Source organism: Macaca thibetana, chromosome 14 (genome assembly GCF_024542745.1).
Source record: "Macaca thibetana thibetana isolate TM-01 chromosome 14, ASM2454274v1, whole genome shotgun sequence".
Lineage (NCBI taxonomy): Eukaryota > Metazoa > Chordata > Mammalia > Primates > Cercopithecidae > Macaca > Macaca thibetana.
The window spans coordinates 117,696,298-117,714,765 of record NC_065591.1 but is presented as its reverse complement, the minus strand read 5'-3'; the positions used below and the strand labels follow the sequence as shown (position 1 = coordinate 117,714,765).

General features: G+C 42.3%; 1 protein-coding gene across 3 annotated transcripts in view; it reads right to left on the bottom strand.

Annotated features, from left to right (window-relative positions):
• The window catches only part of FAM118B (family with sequence similarity 118 member B), a 50,762-nt gene that overhangs the window by 7,525 nt on the left and 24,769 nt on the right, over nt 1-18,468 (bottom strand). For all 3 annotated transcript variants that reach the window (XM_050755721.1, XM_050755719.1, XM_050755720.1), the window contains exons 4-6: nt 15,030-15,282; nt 4,404-4,631; nt 691-819 (exon numbers count right to left, since the gene is read on the bottom strand). In XM_050755721.1, the coding sequence (XP_050611678.1) occupies nt 691-819; nt 4,404-4,631; nt 15,030-15,282 (610 nt within the window). The remainder of the gene's footprint in view (nt 1-690; nt 820-4,403; nt 4,632-15,029; nt 15,283-18,468) is intronic.

The following is an 18,468-nucleotide window of genomic DNA, read 5'->3' as shown; positions in this document are numbered from 1 at the left end:
CAAAGTCTCTTTAGAATGTATTCTCTAGTAGTGGTTGGTTTGTAAGAAGCTGCCTCAATTATTTCTGACATAGAGAGGGCTATTAATAAACCAAATGATGATAAAGGTACCAATGTATCCTTTGTATGTGAAGATGATGCCAATGATGGCATGCCATCTGCTGGCTGTCAATTAAGTACAAACAAGGATCATAGGGTTTGATACCTTAAGAAAAGTTCTGCATCTCCTACAACAGCATGCACACTGACAAGTTAAAAAGCACAGGAAGAATGTCTGACTTTCCAGTTTCTTTCTTTTTTTAGAGATAGGGTCCTGCTCTGTCACCCAAGCTGGAGTGCAGCAGCTCTAGATACAGCTCACCACAGCCTTATATTCCTAGTCTCAAGTGATCTTCTTGCCTCAGCCTCCCAAGTAGTTGGGACAGCATGCACCATGATGCCTAGCTAATTTTATTTTTGTAAAGACAGAGTCTCGCTATGTTGCCCAGGCTGGTCTCAAACTCCTGGCCTCAGGCGATCCTCTCCCCTTGGCCTCCCAAAGTGTTGGGATTATAGGCACGGGCCACTGCTCCTAGCCCCTGACCTTCTGTTTTCACTTAATGAAAAGATGTTTCCCTTTAAGACCTATGGCATATTTAGAGAGATTTCCCAGGAAGGAGTTCCTGAGACCAGCAAGATCGGCCCCACTCACCATGACTTCAGTGTTCCTGAGCACATTCTGATATCCAGCTGGATGAAGGACAATGCCACTAGGGTTGGTGTAGACTCCATGAATATGCAACACGCTCAGCTTCCGCTTCTCCTGAGCCCACTCTAGGACCTGCACGACACACACATAGCCCAACCAGCTTGGCAGGGCTGGGCACCTGTTTAAAGGTCACAACGGGCAAGAGGCTGTTTGGAGGACTAGACTTCTGACATAAACTCTCTAGCTTCATGATCTAGGACATGAGTACAAAACCTGATGTGGTCTAAGTTTCCACTTCCAGAATGACTGTCAAGAATGATGACAGCAAATTTGGTGATTTCTCTTTGAAAGTAACCAACAAAAATTACAATTTGTTATAATTTGCAGAAACAACAGGGACCCTTTGTACCGGTGACATGCATGAGAGCTATGGACAACTGCTTCAGTGATCGCCCCAAGAAATCAAGCCTCTGCATCCAGGCCGTTGTGTGGCACCTCTTCGCAGTGACTCCAGGCTAACCACATGGCTTGCTTTTAGCCAGTGGGATACTAGCAAACACACACAAGCAGAAGCTTGATAAGTGTTGGCACAAGAAGTCTTACTCCTCTTGTGTTACTTCTGGAATCCAGCTGTCATGTGAAGAAACTGAAGAAGCCTGGGCTAGCCTGTTAGAACATATGTGGCCTGGCCAACTGCTTGCATTGACAGACATGGAATTATGGTCCCCTTATATCACTCAGCCCTGGTGCGGCCATCAGATGTCTGCAGGTATGTCAAGAGGCTGCAAAAATCAGCAGAAGAAATGCCCAGCTGAGTCACTGAGCCCAGTTCAAATTGTTAATGTACTTTATCATGGGCAGACAAGATATTTGTTGTTATAAGCCACAAAGTTTCAGGGCCATTACTTGTACAGCAATAGATAAGTGATAGAAAAATCACTTCAGTCACCTCTGAGGAACCTAAAAGGCTGCCAGCGAAGAATAATCATGTAGACGACAGTGAATGCAATAGCCACCTGATTCCATGGCTCCATTTTCCCAAGGACTGGAGACAGCATACATTTATCCTTATCACCTTTTGGAGAAATAGGCTATGAATCAGGAAAGTAGTCAAGAGGCACAGAGATTTAGAATTTGAATGTTACTAGACCCCATTCTGACTACCAGTCATTGTCTTTAACCATTAGACTACAACACTGCCCCTAATGTGGGCTGAAAATACAATGCAAATCTTGAGGCCCAAGGATGAAATGAGAAGGAAAACATCAAATGTGATAGATATCCTCAGCTTTTAAAAGGTCCTTATGCTTCCGATATCCATGCACATACTTGGTCATAATCTTTGGAAATTTTATCACAAACAGCATAGAAGCTACTTGAGCTGCTAGTTTTAAAATTTCAATCGTGTTTGTTTATTTTTAGACAGAGTCTCGGTCTGTCACCCAGGCTGGAGTGCAGTGGCACAATCTTGGCTCACTGCAACCTCTGCCTCCTGGGTTCAAGCGATTCTCCTGCCTCAGCCTCCCGAGTAACTGGGATTACAGGCGTGCACCACCATTCCCAGCTAGTTATTGTATTTTTAGTAGAGACAGGGTTTCACCATGTTGGACAGCCTGGTCTCAAATTCCTGACCTCAAGTGATCCATCCACCTCAGCCGCCCAAAGTGCTGGGATTACAGGCGTGAGCCACCGTGCCCAGCCTATTTATTTTTGAGACATGATTTTACGCTGTCACCCAGGCTGGAGTGCAAGAGTGCGATCACAACTCACTGCAGCCTTGACCTCCTCAGCTCAATTGATCCTCCTGCTTCAGCCTCCCAAGCAGCTGGGACCACAGGCAAACCAACATGCCCAGCTAATTTTTAAATTTTTTGTAGAGATGGGGTCTTGCTATGTTGCCCAGGCTCATCTCAAACTAGGCTCAGGTGACCCTCCCACCTCAGCTTCCCAAAGTGCTGGGGTTATAGGCCTGAGCCGCTGTGTCCAGCCTAATCATTTACTAATCAAAAAAATATTTACCAAGCACCTAACTCTGTCATATTTGAGACATGAGGGTTTTATCTGAGCTATGAGGGTAAGAAAGACTAACATGATACCTGTCCAAGTGAAGTTACTATTCCTATGGGGTAAACAGTCAGAAAACAGATAAACGGCCAAGATAAAAACTGTGCTGGGCATGGTGGCTCACGCCTGTAATCCCAGCATTTTGGGAGGCTAAGGTGGGCAGATCACCTGACGTCAGGAGTTCGAGTGGCCAACAGGGTGAAACCCTGTCTTTACTGAAAATACAAAAATTAGCCAGGCGTGGTGGCAGATGCCTGTAATCCCAGCTATTCGGGAGGTGAGGCAGGAGAATCGCTTGAACCCGGGAGGAGGAGGTTGCAGGGAGTTGAGATCACGCCATTGCACTCTAGCCTGGGCGACAAGAGCAAGATTCCACCTCAAAAAAAAAAAAAAGAAAAAAGGCCAGGCACATGCCTGTAATCCCAGTACTTTGGGAGGCTGAGATCAGCAGATCACCTGAGGTCGGGAGTTTGAGACCAGCCTGACCAACATGGAGAAACCCCGTCTCTACCAAAAATATAAAATTAGCTGGGAGTGATGGCACATGCCTGTAATCCCAGCTACTCGGGAGGGTGAGGCAGGAGAATCGCTTGAACCTGGGACAACAAGAGCGAAACTATCTCAAAAAACAAAACGAAACAAAACAAAACAAAAAACCAAAAAGCTGCAAGTTATAGTAAGTGCTACAAAGGAAATGGACAAGAGACTGGATCAAAAACTAAGTATCCAATTTAAATAGGATGGTCAGAGAAGGTCTCTCAGGAGGGGATCCCTAGGTTGAGAGTTACAAATGAAGAAGGAGCTGACCATGTGGAATATGAGGGAGTAAGCGGAAGACACTTGGGCCAGAGAGAACTAGTCTTCATGGGGCAACTTTTCTCTAAATTCAGTTCCCTTTAAGTCCTGCCATCAAGGTCAGCAAAACCACAAGAGCGGTATTACAGCTACCACTCTGGCAGGGGCAATACTGTAGTACTGAATGCCAGCGGGCAAATCACTCTTCTATTCAGCTCTACTTTGTTGGGCTCTAAATCGGACATAAAGGCAGATTCCTGAGGAAAAGTGTAGAAAAAAATTACAAAAATCACAGAGTAGGACAAATGAGACTTTAAGAACTCATCTCATTAGCTGACACAGATCAACATCTGTAGTTCAATAATTACGGTAGGTACAGTACAGACTATGCTAAAACAAAGTCTGCTGCAGTTTCCACTAAACATTAACCTCAATTCAGCCATCACTTGGCCTGGAAGTTGTTCTTCCAATCAGTATAAAGTAGTTTTCATACATTTCCAATAAATGCCATAAAAAAAAGTATACGAAAACAGAACCAGCATTATCAGTATTACACCACTCAATATTGTCGAGTGCTAAAGAGATCTTACAGTTCAAGTGACTTCCACTAACCTTGCTTTAAAACTGGGTGGAATTGTCAAAAGTCATAGAACTGAACACTTTTTAAGTTGTATGCATTTTACTGTATATTGATTTGATCTTTAAAAAGAAAAGAAAGAAAAACAAAAAATCCAACCAGGGAAAATAATTTTCCTTTCTAGCTCTACATGAATACCAATATGCCAAGCAGAAAACAGCTTTTCTGATGAAGATACAATCCACTAGCCTGAAGAAAGGACCAATGCTTTACTTTTTACCTTTTTCTCATCAGTAAGGTCAAGGGATTCAAGCTGTTTCCCCTGATCTGCTGCATACAGTTCCAGGAGATTATCAAAATTTGTAGTTAATACGAGGGCTCCATTTTCCATCAGGTGGAGAACTGACTGAAGTAACTGTTTTCCAGAATCTTCCATCTTTGACTCCAAGTCATCAAATACTTCATATAAACAGTCCTTGAAAAATGTGGATCGAACATTACTGGTACGCTGAGGAGGGATTTGAAAAAAGAAAATTAGTCCAAGGTGCTTTGTTTGGTAGGTCAGTTGTTTTAGTTACAGCAGTAACAAATTTTTGAAGAATATTTTGGATTCAAAACAGATAAAATATTATCTCATAAGAACGTAATGAGATGATACATGCCAAGTGCTTAGCACCATGTTTAGCACATAGCAAGTACTACTATACTTATGCAAACAAGCGTAACCTTCCTAAAATAGGCATTTTTATAGAATGAAGAAAATAAACATGGCCAAGGGATTTACTGTCGGTATTAAAGGGAAGCTGGGGTAGAAAGCAGAGCAACAACTACCCTCTCATTAGGTGCCAGGTAAGAAGGCAACACTTACTTGGCGTGTTCCTAAATAAGGAAGGTTCATCCTTCCTTATTTAGGGACGCGCCACTGAAACACAGCCCAGTTGTGGTTTGGCATCTCCTTTTCTTTTTTTTTTTGAGACGGAGTCTCGTTCTGTCGCCCCGGCTGGAGTGCAGCGGCATGATCTCGGCTCACTGCAACCTCTGCCCCCCCGGGTTCAAGCAATTCTCCTGCCTCAGCCTCCCAAGTAGCTGGGATTACAGGCACCTGCCACTGCGCCCAGCTAATTTTTGTATTTTTTTTTTGAGATGGAGTCTCGCTCTGTAGCTGGTGCAGTGGCCGGATCTCATTCCGCCTCCTGGGTTTACAGGCACCTGCCACTGCGCCCAGCTAATTTTTTTATTTTTTTTTTTTTTTTAATTTTACTTTTTTTTGAGATGGAGTCTCGCTCTGTCGCCCAGGCTAGAGTGCAGTGGCCGGATCTCAGCTCACTGCAAGCTCCGCCTCCCGGGTTCACGCCATTCTCCTGCCTCAGACTCCCGAGTAGCTGGGACTACAGGTGCCCGCCACCTCGGCCGGCTGGTTTTTTGTACTTTTTAGTAGAGACGGGGTTTCGCCGGGTTAGCCAGGATGGTCTCGATCTCCTGACCTCGTGATCCGCCTGTCTCGGCCTCCCAAAGTGCTGGGATTACAGGTGTGAGCCACCGCGCCCAGCCTCAGCATCTTCTTTTCTAATCCTAGGTGTTTGTACAGCTGTTTATGAATTTAGGAAAAACCGCTTAACTTCTACATGCCATAATTCAGCAGTTCATAGGTTTATTCTGAAGAATATCCAGTATACAAAAGGTTAACATAAACAATACATTTTTTTTTTAATGAAAAGTTTGCATTTTGCAACTGTTAAAAACATCAAACACCAATCAATTCTAAACAGAATCTCCATGTCTTGTTTTGCAGATGTAAGATCTGGCTATGTTGCCCAGGCGGATCTTGAATTCCTGGGGTCTCAAGTGGTCCTCCTACCTCAGCCTCCCAAAGTGTTGGGATTATGGGTATGAGCCACTTTTCCAGACCTCCTATTTCTTAACATATGGTTTACTTAAATAACTGCTTTTCAGATTCATTTTGAACACATGTAAATATCCCTGAGTACTAATGAGGAACTATAACACCAACTTCAGGTGGGAAGCTGGCTTTACAACTAAAAACAAAAAGTGGCCCTTGGGACGGAGGGAATTCGAAATGGGAAAGTAACTATGTAATGTGATGTAATAAATATCTGATCTCTATCTAGCCTGTCTGTGAAATGCCATTTGCTAGGGTTTGAACTGGTCCCCTAAAGTTCATGTGTTGGAAACTTAACCCCAGTGGAACTGTGTTGGGAGGCGAGGCCTAGTAAGAGATGATTAGGTCACGAGGGCCGTGCCTCCATGAATTGATTAATGTCATTATTGCAGCAGTGGATTTGTTATCCTAGGTGTGTCAGTTATAAGTGTGTCTGGGCCAGGCGTGGTGGCTCACGCCTGTAATCCCAGCACTCTGGGAGTCCAAGGCAGGCGGATCACGAGGTCAAGAGATCGAGACCATCCTGGCCAACATGGTAAAACCCCGTCTCCAGTAAAAACACAAAAATTAGCTGGCCGTGATGGTGCGTGCCTGTAGTCCCAGCTACTTGGGAGGCTGAGGCAGGAGAATTACTTGAATGTGAGAGGCAGAGGTTGCAGTGAGCCGAGATCGCGCCATTGTGCTCCAGCCTGAGTGACAAGAGCAAAACTCCGTCTCAAAAAAAAAAAAAAAAAAGAGTCAACTACTATCGAAGGCCAGATACTTTTTTAGATTTGTTATAAAAAATATGGCGCTCTTTTCATGTCTACCCAAATCACAAATCCATTTGCCCTATGATCTAGCAGTCACATGTATCCTACAAATACAATTTCAAACAAATGAAATGACACATACGAGGTTATCACTGCATCTTTTTTTTTTTTTTTTTTTTTTTTGAGATGGAGTCTCGCTCTGTTGCCCAGCCTGGAGGGCAATGGCGCAATTTCGTCTCACGGCAACCTCTGCCCCTCCGGTTCAAGTGATTCTCCTGCTTCATCCTCCCGAGTAACTTGGACTACAGGTGCATGCCACTACGCCTAGCTAATTTTTTGTATTTTTAGTAGAGATGGGGTTTCACTGTGTTAGCCAGGATGGTCTTGATCTCCTGATCTCGTGATCCACCCGCCTCAGCCTCCCAAAGTGCTGGCATTACAGGCGTAAGCCACCGTGCCTGGCCGACTGCATCATTATTTGTAACAGCAGAAGACTGGAAACAAGCCATGTATCCATATATAAGAGACTAGTATGGCCAAGTACCCACATACAGGAGAATGAGATGGAAAGATCCTTAAGTTATACTGTGAAGTAAAACAAACTGCAGAATAGTATGTCTAGAATGCCATCTTTTGAGCTAGGGGATGAGGTTGTAAGATAAGAATAAATATAGTCCTCCTTGCTTGTATTTCCAAAAAGAAACACTGGAAGGGTATACAGAAAGACTTGTAAGAGTAGTGACCTATGAAAGGTGGGTTTTGGGAGAAGAGAAAGATAAAGACCTGCATGGGATGTCTCAATATATGACACTTTTTAAATAGTGTTTTGACTTCTGCAATGTGTATAAACAATACCTATTCAAAAAAAATACTAAATTTAAAATTAAGCAGGGCGCGGTGGCTCAAGCCTGTAATCCCAGCACTTTGGGAGGCCGAGACGGGCGGATCACGAGGCCAGGAGATCGAGACCATCCTGGCTAACACGGTGAAACCCCGTCTCTACTAAAAAAAAAATACAAAAAACTAGCCGGGCGCGGTGGCGGGCGCCTGTAGTCCCAACTACTCGGGAGGCTGAGGCAGGAGAATGGCGTGAACCCGGGAGGCGGAGCTTGCAGTGAGCTGAGATCCGGCCACTGCACTCCAGCCTGGGCGACAGAGCGAGACTCCGTCTCAAAAAAAAAAAAAAAAAAAAAAAAAAAAATTAAGAATACAGTCACTTCCTTGGTTTTATTAAGAACCCTGTGTTTTATAACTTTTGTACTTTGACTCACAGACACACATTATCAATACATTATACATATATACATACACACACACATATATATTTATTTATTATTATTTTTTTTTGAGATGGGGTCTCTCTCTGTTGCCCAGGCTGGAGTGCAGTGGCACAGTCTTGGCTCACTGCAACCTCCACCTCCTGGGTTCAAGCAATTCCCCTGCCTCAGCTTCCCGAGTAGCTGGGACTACAGGTGCCTGCCACCATGCCCGGCTAACTTTTTGTGTTTTTAGTAGAGACGGGTTTCACCATGTTGGCTAGGCTGGTCTTGAACTTCTGACCTTGTGATCCACCCGCCTTGGCCTCCCAAAGTGTTGGGATTACAGGCGTGAGCCACTGCACCTGGCAAATACATACTATATTTTAACACCAGTTTTATTATTATACACACAGATAAAAAGGCCTGGGTATACAATCACGTAATCATGGGTGTGGAACATATTTTCTTGCTTCTAAGAAAATGAATACAAAAGGTTAAAACCTGGGGGAAAAAAAAATCCAAGTCGCTCATTTTAGTTAAATATCTTTTAGTCCTATTTAAGTTATTAAATCCTACATATCAACATAGGAAGGAAACATGCTTTTGTAACTGCACTGATTTCCTCAGATGCAAAACAGAAGTTTGTCTCTTTTGAGACAAGGTCTGGCTCTGTCACCGAGCTGGAGTACAGTGGCATGAACATGGCTCACTGCAGCCTCGACCTGCTGGGCTCAAGCAATCTTCTTGCCCTCAGTCTCTCAAGTGGCTAGGACTACAGGCGCACACCACCATGCCTACTACTTTTTAAATTTTTTTGTACAGATGGGGTCTCACTGTTTCCCAAGCTGTTCTCAAACTTCTGGCCTCAAGTGATCGTCTTGCCTCAGCCTCCTGTGTAGGTGGGGCCACAGGCGTGCACCACCACACTAGGCTAATTTTAAAATTTTTGTAGAGGTAGGGGGTCCTGCTTTGTTGCATAGCTGGAAAGTTTTTTCTCTTAAAGCAGATGACCCTAGAACTAAACTTCCCACCAGTGGCCTTTATAAGCAAAGACAAAGGAATGAAAACATAAACAGAGAGGCTCAGTAGTCAAAAGGAAATGCCAAACTCCCACACAACTTCTAAGGACCTTTTCCCATTCATCTGAAACAGTGACCTTCATTTCCTTCTACCCTGAAACTTGGTAAAAACAAGAAACAAAAAATTGGCGTGGTAGCTCAAGCCTATAATCTGTTTTTGGGAAGCTGAAACAGAAAGATCGCTTGAGCCCAGAAGTTCAACACCAGTCTGGGCAACACAGGGAGACTCCATGTCTATTTAAAAAAAAGAAAAAAAAACAAAAAACAAAACAAAAAAAAACAAACCCTGTTTTCTCCCACAGGGTTATTAACATTTCTAGTGCATCAACTATGTGTGAGACATTTTATATACATTATCTCACCTATTCTTCACAAAGCGACACAAGGAAGTAACATCACGGTTTCACAGGTGCAAAAACAGATGTTGACAAGGGATTTGTGCAGGGTTCCAGTGCATGTAAGTGACAGAGTCTGATTGTAAAACCCAAGCTCTTTGCAGTGAATCTGTAACGTCACTTCCCTGGTATACGTTAAACTGGCTCAGTAGATGGGCCTGTTAACCCTGCCATAGTGCTGCTGAGTTGATACTGTTAGATTTGATTCTTTTCTAAGATGGACATTTCCAAACACACACAAAAGTTAGAAGAGTACATACAAAACAAAACATAACTGCAATACTTCTATCTCACCTAAAAAATATTACTTCCTTAATATTAGTGTTCAAATTTCCCCTAAATATATCAATTTTATTATTAAGTTGTAATAGCTCTTTATATATTCTGGATACTAGATTTTTGTCAAATATGATCTACAAATATTTTCCTCCATTCTGTAGGTTCTCTTTTCATTTTTTTTTTTCTTTTTTAGAGACGGGGGTATCACTGTGTTGCCCAGGCTGAGGTACAATGACATGATTATAGCTGACTGCAGCCTCGAACTCCTGGGATCAAATGATCCTCCTACCTTAGCCTCCCAAGTAGTTGGGATTACAGGAGCAAGCCACTGTGCCTGGCTCTCTTTTCACTTTCTTGATGACAACCATTACAGCACTTATGTTTCAAATTCTCATCATGTCCAATTTATCTACTTTTCTTCTGTTGCTTGTGCTTTCAGTGTCTGATCTAAGAATCCTTTGCCATGCTGCCTTAATTACATGGCTTTGTAGTAAGCTTTGAAATAAAAAAAATTTGAGTCTCCCTACTTTGTTATTTTTCAAGACTGTCTTGGCTACTCTAGGTCCCTTATAATTCCATATGAAGTTTTAATTTTTTTTTTTTTTTTTTTTTTTTTTTAGAGACAGGGTCTTACTATGTTGCCCAGGCTAGAGTGCAGTGGCTATTCAAAGACACAATCCCGCTACTGATTAGCATAGGAGTTTGACCTGCTCCATTTCCAATCTGTGTTGGTTCACCCCACCTTAGGCAACCCAGTGGTCCCCTGCTCCTGGGAGCCCAGAACTCCTGGGCTCAAGCCCTCCAGCAGTCCTCCTGCCTCAGCCTCCCAAGTAGCTGGGACTACAGGTGCAGGCTATGGTGCCTGGCTCTATATGAATTTTAAATCAGTTTGTCAATTTCTACAAAATCAGCAGCTGGGATCCTAATAGGGATTGTGCTTAATCTGTAGACCAATTTGCAGAGTATTCCATCTTAATAATATTAAGTCTTCTGATTCATGAACATGGCATGTCTTTCCATTTATTTACATCTTCTTTCATTTCTTTCAATGTTTCGTAGTTTTCAAAGCGTAAGTTCTGCATTTATTTATTGAGATGGAGTTTCGCTCTTGTTGCCCAGGCTGGAGTGCAGGGGTGAGATCTTGGTTCACTGCAACCTCTGTCTCCCAGGTTCAAGTGATTCTCCTGCCTCTGCCTCTCGAGTAGCTGGGATTATCGGTGCCCGCCACCACGCTCAGCTCATTTTTGTATTTTTAGTAGAGACGGGGTTTCACCATGTTGGCCAGGCTGGTCTCAAACTCCTGACTTCAGGTGATCTACCCACCTTGGCCTCCCAAAGTCTGTGACGACGCCGGCCTTCTGCACTTCTTTTGTTAAATTTATTCCTAGTTATTTTATTGTTTTTGATGCTAAGTGGAAGAATTTTTAATATTTCATTTTAGTATTGTTCACTGCAAGTGTATAAAAATATTATTTTTTAATATATTGATCCTGGATTCTCCAACCTTGCTGAACTTGTTAGTTCTAATAGAGGATAACCTAGGATTCTCTACGGACAAGATCATGTCGTCTGCAAACAGAGGCAGTTTACTTCTTCCTTCCCGATATAATAAATAAAAGATTTATTTATTTATTTTTTTTTTTTTTTTTTTTTTGAGACAGAATTTCGCTCTGTCACCCAGGCTGGGGTGCAGTGGCCGGATCTCAGCTCACTGCAAGCTCCGCCTCCCGGGTTTAGGCCATTCTCCTGCCTCAGACTCCCGAGTAGCTGGGACTACAGGCGCCCGCCACCTCGCCCGGCTAGTTTTTTGTATTTTTTTTTTAGTAGAGACGGGGTTTCACCGTGTTAGCCAGGATGGTCTCGATCTCCTGACCTCATGATCCGCCCGTCTCGGCCTCCCAAAGTGCTGGGATTACAGGCTTGAGCCACCGTGCCCGGCCATAAAAGATTTATTTAATTTAAAAGTTTATTTTTAAACTTTTAAATAAAAATTTATTTAAATTAAAATAAATTTAATTTGTTTTTCTTGCTTAATTGCCCAGTCTAGAACATCCAGCACTATGTTGGGCAGGAGTGGAGCGGGAACACAGCCTTGTCTTGTTGCTGATCTTAGTGGGAAAATCCAGTCTTTCACCATTAAATATGCTATCTGTGAGTTTTTCATCTATGCTCTTTACCATGTTGAGGTAGTTTCCTTCTATTGTTTGCTATTATTCCTTCATTTGTAGAGTGTTTTTTTTTAAATCATGAAAGAGTGTTACATTTTGCTAACATGTTTTTCCTGCACCTACTGAGAAAACCATGTGGTTTTCTCTTTTATTCTATTGACATGATATATTATATTGATGTGCAGTTGTTTTTTTTTTTTTTTTTTTTGAGACGGAGTCCTGCTCTGTCGTCCAGGCTGGAGTGCAGTGGTGTGATCTTGGCTCACTGCAGCCCCTGCCTCCCGGGTTCCAGCAATTCTCCTGCTTCAGCCTCCTGGATAGCTGGGATTACAGCCATGCACCACCATGCCCAGCTAATTTTTGTATTTTTAGTAGAGACAGGGTTTTGCCATGTTGGTCAGGCTGCTCCTGAACTCCTAACCTCAAGTGATCCGCCCACCTCGGCCTCCCAAAGTGCTAGGATTACAGGTGTGAGCCACCGCGCCTGGCCTGATATGCAGATGTTAAACCAACTTTTCATTCCCCAGAAGACTCTGACTTCCTCATGGGTACTGCATTCAGTCTGGTTGTAGTTTGTTTTTTGTTGAGGATTTTTGTGTCCATGTTCCTAAGAGATCCTGGTTGGTAGTTTTCTTTCTTTTTTTTTTTTTTAGAGGCAGACAGGGTCTTGCTCTGTCGCCAAGACTGGAGTACAGTAGCACGATTATAGCTCAGTGGAGTCTTGAATTCCAGGGCTCAAGTGATGCTTATGCCTCATCCTTCCAAAGTGTTGGGCTTACAGTCGTGAACCACTGCGTTTGGTCATTTTCATTTCTTCTGATGTCTTTTGTTTGGTTTTGTTATCAGGATAATACTGGCCTCATACAATGAGTTGGAAGTACTCCCTCCTACTCTATTTTTTAGAGTAGTTTGGGAAGAATTTCCTCTAGCCCTGTCAAGCAATAATCTACTTTCTGTTCTATGGATTTACCTGTTCTGGACCTTTTATATGAATGGAATCATACAATATATGTCCTTTTGTGTCTGGCTTCTTTTACTTAATGTTTTCAAGGTTCATCCATGTTGTTGTATGGACCAGTACTTCATTCCTTTTTATGGCCAATTAACATTGCATGGAAGGACGTTTTGTTTATCCATTCATGAGCTAGACATTTGAGTTGTTTCCACTATTTTGGCTGCTATGAATAATGTCGCTATGAACATGAGTGTACAGTTGTTGCATGAATATACTTTCCATTCGCTTGGGTATACACTTACGAGTGCAACTGCTGGGTCACAGAATCACTGTTGAACTTTTTGAGGAACTGTCAATCTGTTTTCCAAAGCAACTGCATCACATTACATTCCCACAAGGGTTCCAATTTCTCCACATCCTTAATAACACTCATTATTGTCTTCTTGATACTAGTCATCCTAGCGGGTGTGAAATGGCACCTTTTTGTGGTTTTGATTTGTATTTTCCTAATGACTAATGATGCTGAACATCTTTCCGTGTACGCTTATTGGCCATTTGTGTGTCTTCTTTGCAGAAATGTCTAACAACTACATTGTTATTTTAAAATTGAATTATTAGCCTTTATTAAGTTACAATAGTTCTTTATAGATTCTGGCTATTATACCCCTAACAGATATGTGATTTGCTAACATTTTCTCATTCTGGGAGTTGTCTTTTCACTTTTTTTTTTTCCTTTTGGTAGAGACGGGGTCTCACTATGTTGTCCAGGCTGGTCTTGAACTCATGGCCTCAAGCAGTTCTCCTGCTCTGGCCTTATAGGTATAAGTTCTGGGATTATAGGCATAAGCCACCATCCCCAGCTCACTTTCTTGACAGTGCCCTTTCAGCCTAACAGTTTTTAAACTTTGGGGAAGTCCAGTTTATCTATATATTTTTTTCACTTTGGTTTTTGCGTTTTTGGTGTCATGTCTGAAAAACCACCCAGATTCAGTCATGAAATTTTAAATCTGTATTTTCTTCTAAGAGTTTTACAGTTTTAGACATCATATTTAGGTCTTTGATCCATTTTTAATTTTTGTAAACGGTATGAGGTGGAGATTCCATGAACTCTTTAAAACCCCATTAATTCCTTTTTTAAAAAAATTTGAGATGGAGTCTTCCTCTATCGCCCAGGCTGGAGTGCAGTGGCGTGATCTCAAATCAGTGCAACCTCTACCTCCTGGGTTCAAGCCATTCTCCTGCCTCAGCCTCCTGAGCAGCTGGGATTACAGGCGCCTGCCACCACACCATGCCTGGCTCTAGAAGCCTGATTTTTAAGAAGTTTTTAAAACAGGCTGGGCGCAGTGGCTCACGCCTATAATCCCAGCACTTTGTGAGGCTGAGGCAGGCAGATCACTTGAGGTCAGGGGTTCCTGACCAGCCTGACCAACATGGCAAAACCCTGTCTCTACTAAAAATACAAAAATTAGCTGGGCGTGGTGGCACATGCCTGTAATCCCAGCTACTCAGGAGGCTGAGACAGGAGAATCGCTTGAACCCAGAAGGCAGATGCTGCAGTGAGCTGAGATCGAACCACTGAACTTCAGCCTGGGTGACAGAGGTAGACTCTGTAAAAAAAAAAAAATTCAGACAAAGCAAGACAGGGAGTCCTTTTATCCAACTCAGTTTGGTAAAATAAGGTGCAATTCCTTATAAATATTTTGAGTTATTACCTCTAAAAAGAACATTAAAAACTGGTTTTGTTTCATCTATAAAATGACAAAATTATCTCCAATCTTTGTGGGATTCCATACAAGGCATGGATGCCACAGAACACAGCTTTTATAGTAGTGATGCAGAAAAAAATAAATTCAAAACACAGCAGTGATTTGTACATATAAAGTCCTCAACATCATTTCTCTCTCAGAGACACACAGTGAAATGGGGTTAAGATAATTACCCTGAATAGGGTCCATAAATAGACACTGTGCAGAAGAGCCCAATGTTATGGAAACCTACAAGCTGTAAATGAATATCCCTGCTACACTTGGCATGCTAGTTGTGACAGCCAAATCATGCTAGTTATGATAGTCAAATTTTAGGAAATTCCAAACACTGTGGCACATAAGAAGGTACTCACAGGAGAGAGCTTCTGGATGAGGTCATGGGCAACATGGACAAGGTTCTTGTCTTCATGGAGACATTTCTGAAACTTTTTGCTCTCCTCATCTTCTAACAGATCAAAATCAATGGCAGCATCCAGTAAAGCCTGAATTAACCCCTTCCAGGATTTGAGGGCTGGAACTTGAGGCGCAACTGCAGCACTAATGCCTGTTCCAATCACTAGCACAAGTTCTCGAGGCTTCTTAGTTTTTAAGCTTGGAAGCAGCTTCCTATAAAAGCAAAACAAATGAGAGGACTGGAACATCCCATAGATATGAGGCACAGAGACTGTCTGACTAAGGTTATAGTTTTTAGCTAACTTTTATAGTTGCCAAGAAGATCAATATCAGTTTTTGACACTTTTCCAAAGCAGTTTAAAGAAAACAACCAGAATATTATGTCAGTGCTTGCTGAAAAACAAGTCATAAACCTATTTCAGGAATCCCAAAACCAATCTTAAAATCAGTTTTCTCTTTCTTAGTCCTCTCAACCTAAGAAATTCCACTAATATTAGGAAAAGATCCAAATAGATTACAGCTCAGCTGAGTTCTGCCAACTAAATTATATTTTAAACCAATATTAAATTTCAAAAGAAGACATTTGATTTGTACTCTAGAAAAAGAGAAAAGAACCCCAGGACAAATTAAGTTCCTATTATTGAGAAATGTAAAACACAAGGGGAAAGAAAGGCAATAAAAAATTTAACTTGGAATTTTGTAAACATTAACCTCAGGCAAAAAAAAAAAAAAAAGTGGCCAATAGAATTCTAAAAACACAGGAGCCCTATATATCTAAATAAAGACTTAGCTATTCAAGGGACATGACAAAAGGTGAAAAACATTCCTTTCTTACCATGATAAGCAGAGACAGACTTCTCTGTTCTGAGGCCCATATGTGAGATAGCATGGGTGCTAGTTTTTGTTTTTGTTCCCCTCTCTTTCATTCTGGAGACTATCCCCGCTTGAAATATGTTCCTTCACTTTAATTTTTGCTGATGGTATGTTCCCTTCCCCCGAAAACGGATTCTCCCCAACCTTTCTGTCTAAATAATAAAATGGAGAGGATCAGCATTTTGGCATAACCCAAGAAAGGAATAGCACTTTCAAGCCTCGGGAAGCTTCGTTTTGGGGACACAGCCTCTAAAACTGCTTTCCCTATCCTGAGCTTCTGCATTTAGTCACTCAACAAACATGAAAAACCGAGGCCGGGGGCAGTGGCTCACACCTATAATCCCAGCACTTTGGGGGGCTGAGGTGGGTGGATTACTTGAGGTCAGGAGTTCAAGACCAGCCTGGCCAACATGGTGAAACTCCGTGTCTACTAAAAATACAAAAATTAGCTGGGTCTGGTGGCGCACACCTGTAGTCCCAGCTACTCGGGAGGCTGAGGCAGGAAAGAAAAACCTGTATGTACCAGGCAGTACAGGAGTCACTAGTGATGTATCCAGGAACAAAATGGAGTCCCTGATCTTGAAAGGTTAGTCTACTAGAAAAGACATTAATAACAGATGTTAGAAGCAAATGATGAAAAATGAGTTTCAGTTCAGAGCAATCAAGATAGTGAAGCATACACAAATCCACATACACAAATATACATGCACATAGAAAATTTCTAGGATTCACAAGATCTATAAACAGTGGTTAAATGACGATGGGGAGAATAAGGACTTTTTACTTTTCATTTTATACTGTTGTACTGTATGATTTTTTAAATATATAACATATAGATTCAAACTATAATTCTTCCTAATTAAGACTTTCAATTCAGCTAAGTGTAGTGGTTCATGCCTGTAATCTCAGCACTTTAGGAGGCTGAGCTTGAGCCCAGGAGTTCGAGATCAGCCTGGGCAACTTAGTGAGAACCCATCTCTACCAAAAAAAAAAAAAAAAAAAAAAAAGAAAAGAAAAAGAAAATTAGGCATGTCCCAGCTAAGTGGGAGGCTAAGTTCACAGGGGGATCACTTGAGCCCAGGAGGAGGTTACAGTGAGCTGTGTTTGTGTCACTGCACTCCAGCCTGGGTGACAGAACAAGACCCTGTCTCAAAAAAAAAAAAAAAAAAAAAAAAAAAACTTCCAGTTAAAAACAAAACATTTAACAATTGTGTTTTATTACCGGTTCTTTGTAAACCACTAAATAACAGTTATTATTATTATTATTTTTTTTTAGCAGGTATACATACCTAAAAAGTAGGTTAGGTAAAGATGACAGCAGACAAGAGGTCAAAGGGCAACAGAATTTTACAAGTTGTAATGCAAAGGCTGAGTCCCTTGGTAGAATTTTGGGAATGTTCACATACATCTGAAGGTAGAGGGACTGGTGGGGCTAAAACAGGAGAATCGGTTACAAGCCTTTAAAGGTTGCAACTTTAAGCAGACTAGAGGTTTCCCTTCTGCAGAGGTTGACCAGAGGACTGTATCTGAGAACACTGCACGCAGCTGAGGCTGCCTCTGGGGAAAGAGAGTTGGGGGAAATCTTATATTTTATACACAGACTTTTCCCCAGAGGCAGCTTTTCAGACTCTAGGAATCAACCCTGTACTTGCACCCCTATCCCCCATCCAGTTAGGAAATGAGGAATCCCTATCCCCCATCCAGTTAGGAAATGAGGAATCCCTATCCCCCATTCAGTTAGGAAATGAGGAATCCCTATCCCCCATCCAGTTAGGAAATGAGGAATCCCTATCCCCCATTCAGTTAGGAAATGAGGAATCCCTATCCCCCATCCAGTTAGGAAATGAGGAGGATTCCTCTTTCAGGAAAATGGCCAGTATGAGATGAAAAACCTGCAGATTCTGATAGGTGAGAATTCCTTAACTCTACGTAGAGTCTGGGACCAAGCTCCTTACGTACACGCAGATTCTCCAATTGGCTTTTTTTTTGAGATGGAATCTCACAATCTCGGCTCACTGCAACTTCCGCCTCCCGGGTTCAAGCGATTCTCTTGCCTCAGCAACCTGAGTAGCTAGGACTACAGACACGCACTACCACGCCAAGCTAATTTTTGTATTTTTAGTAGAGACGGGGTTTCACCAGGTTGGCCAGGCTGGTCTCAAACTCCTGACCTCAAATGATCTGCCCGCCTTGGCCTCCCAAAGTGGTGGGATTACAGGCATGAGCCACTGTGCCCGGCCTCTTCCATTGGCTTTTTAGTGTTTTCTCTTAAAAATGGGCAGACAAACAAGGGTCACCTCACATTTGAGGAAAGCCCCTGACATAACAGTTATACCAAACAAACTAGCAGGTAGAGAGAAATCTGAAGGACAGAAGAGATAGTATGGGAAGGAGAAAAAAATTTTAAAAGGAAACAATGACATCCTCACATAGATTTTTAAACATTGTCCATGTGGGGTGGTTCATGCCTGTCATCCCAGCACTTTGGGAGGCCGAGGCAGGTGGATCACTTAAGGTCAGGTGTTC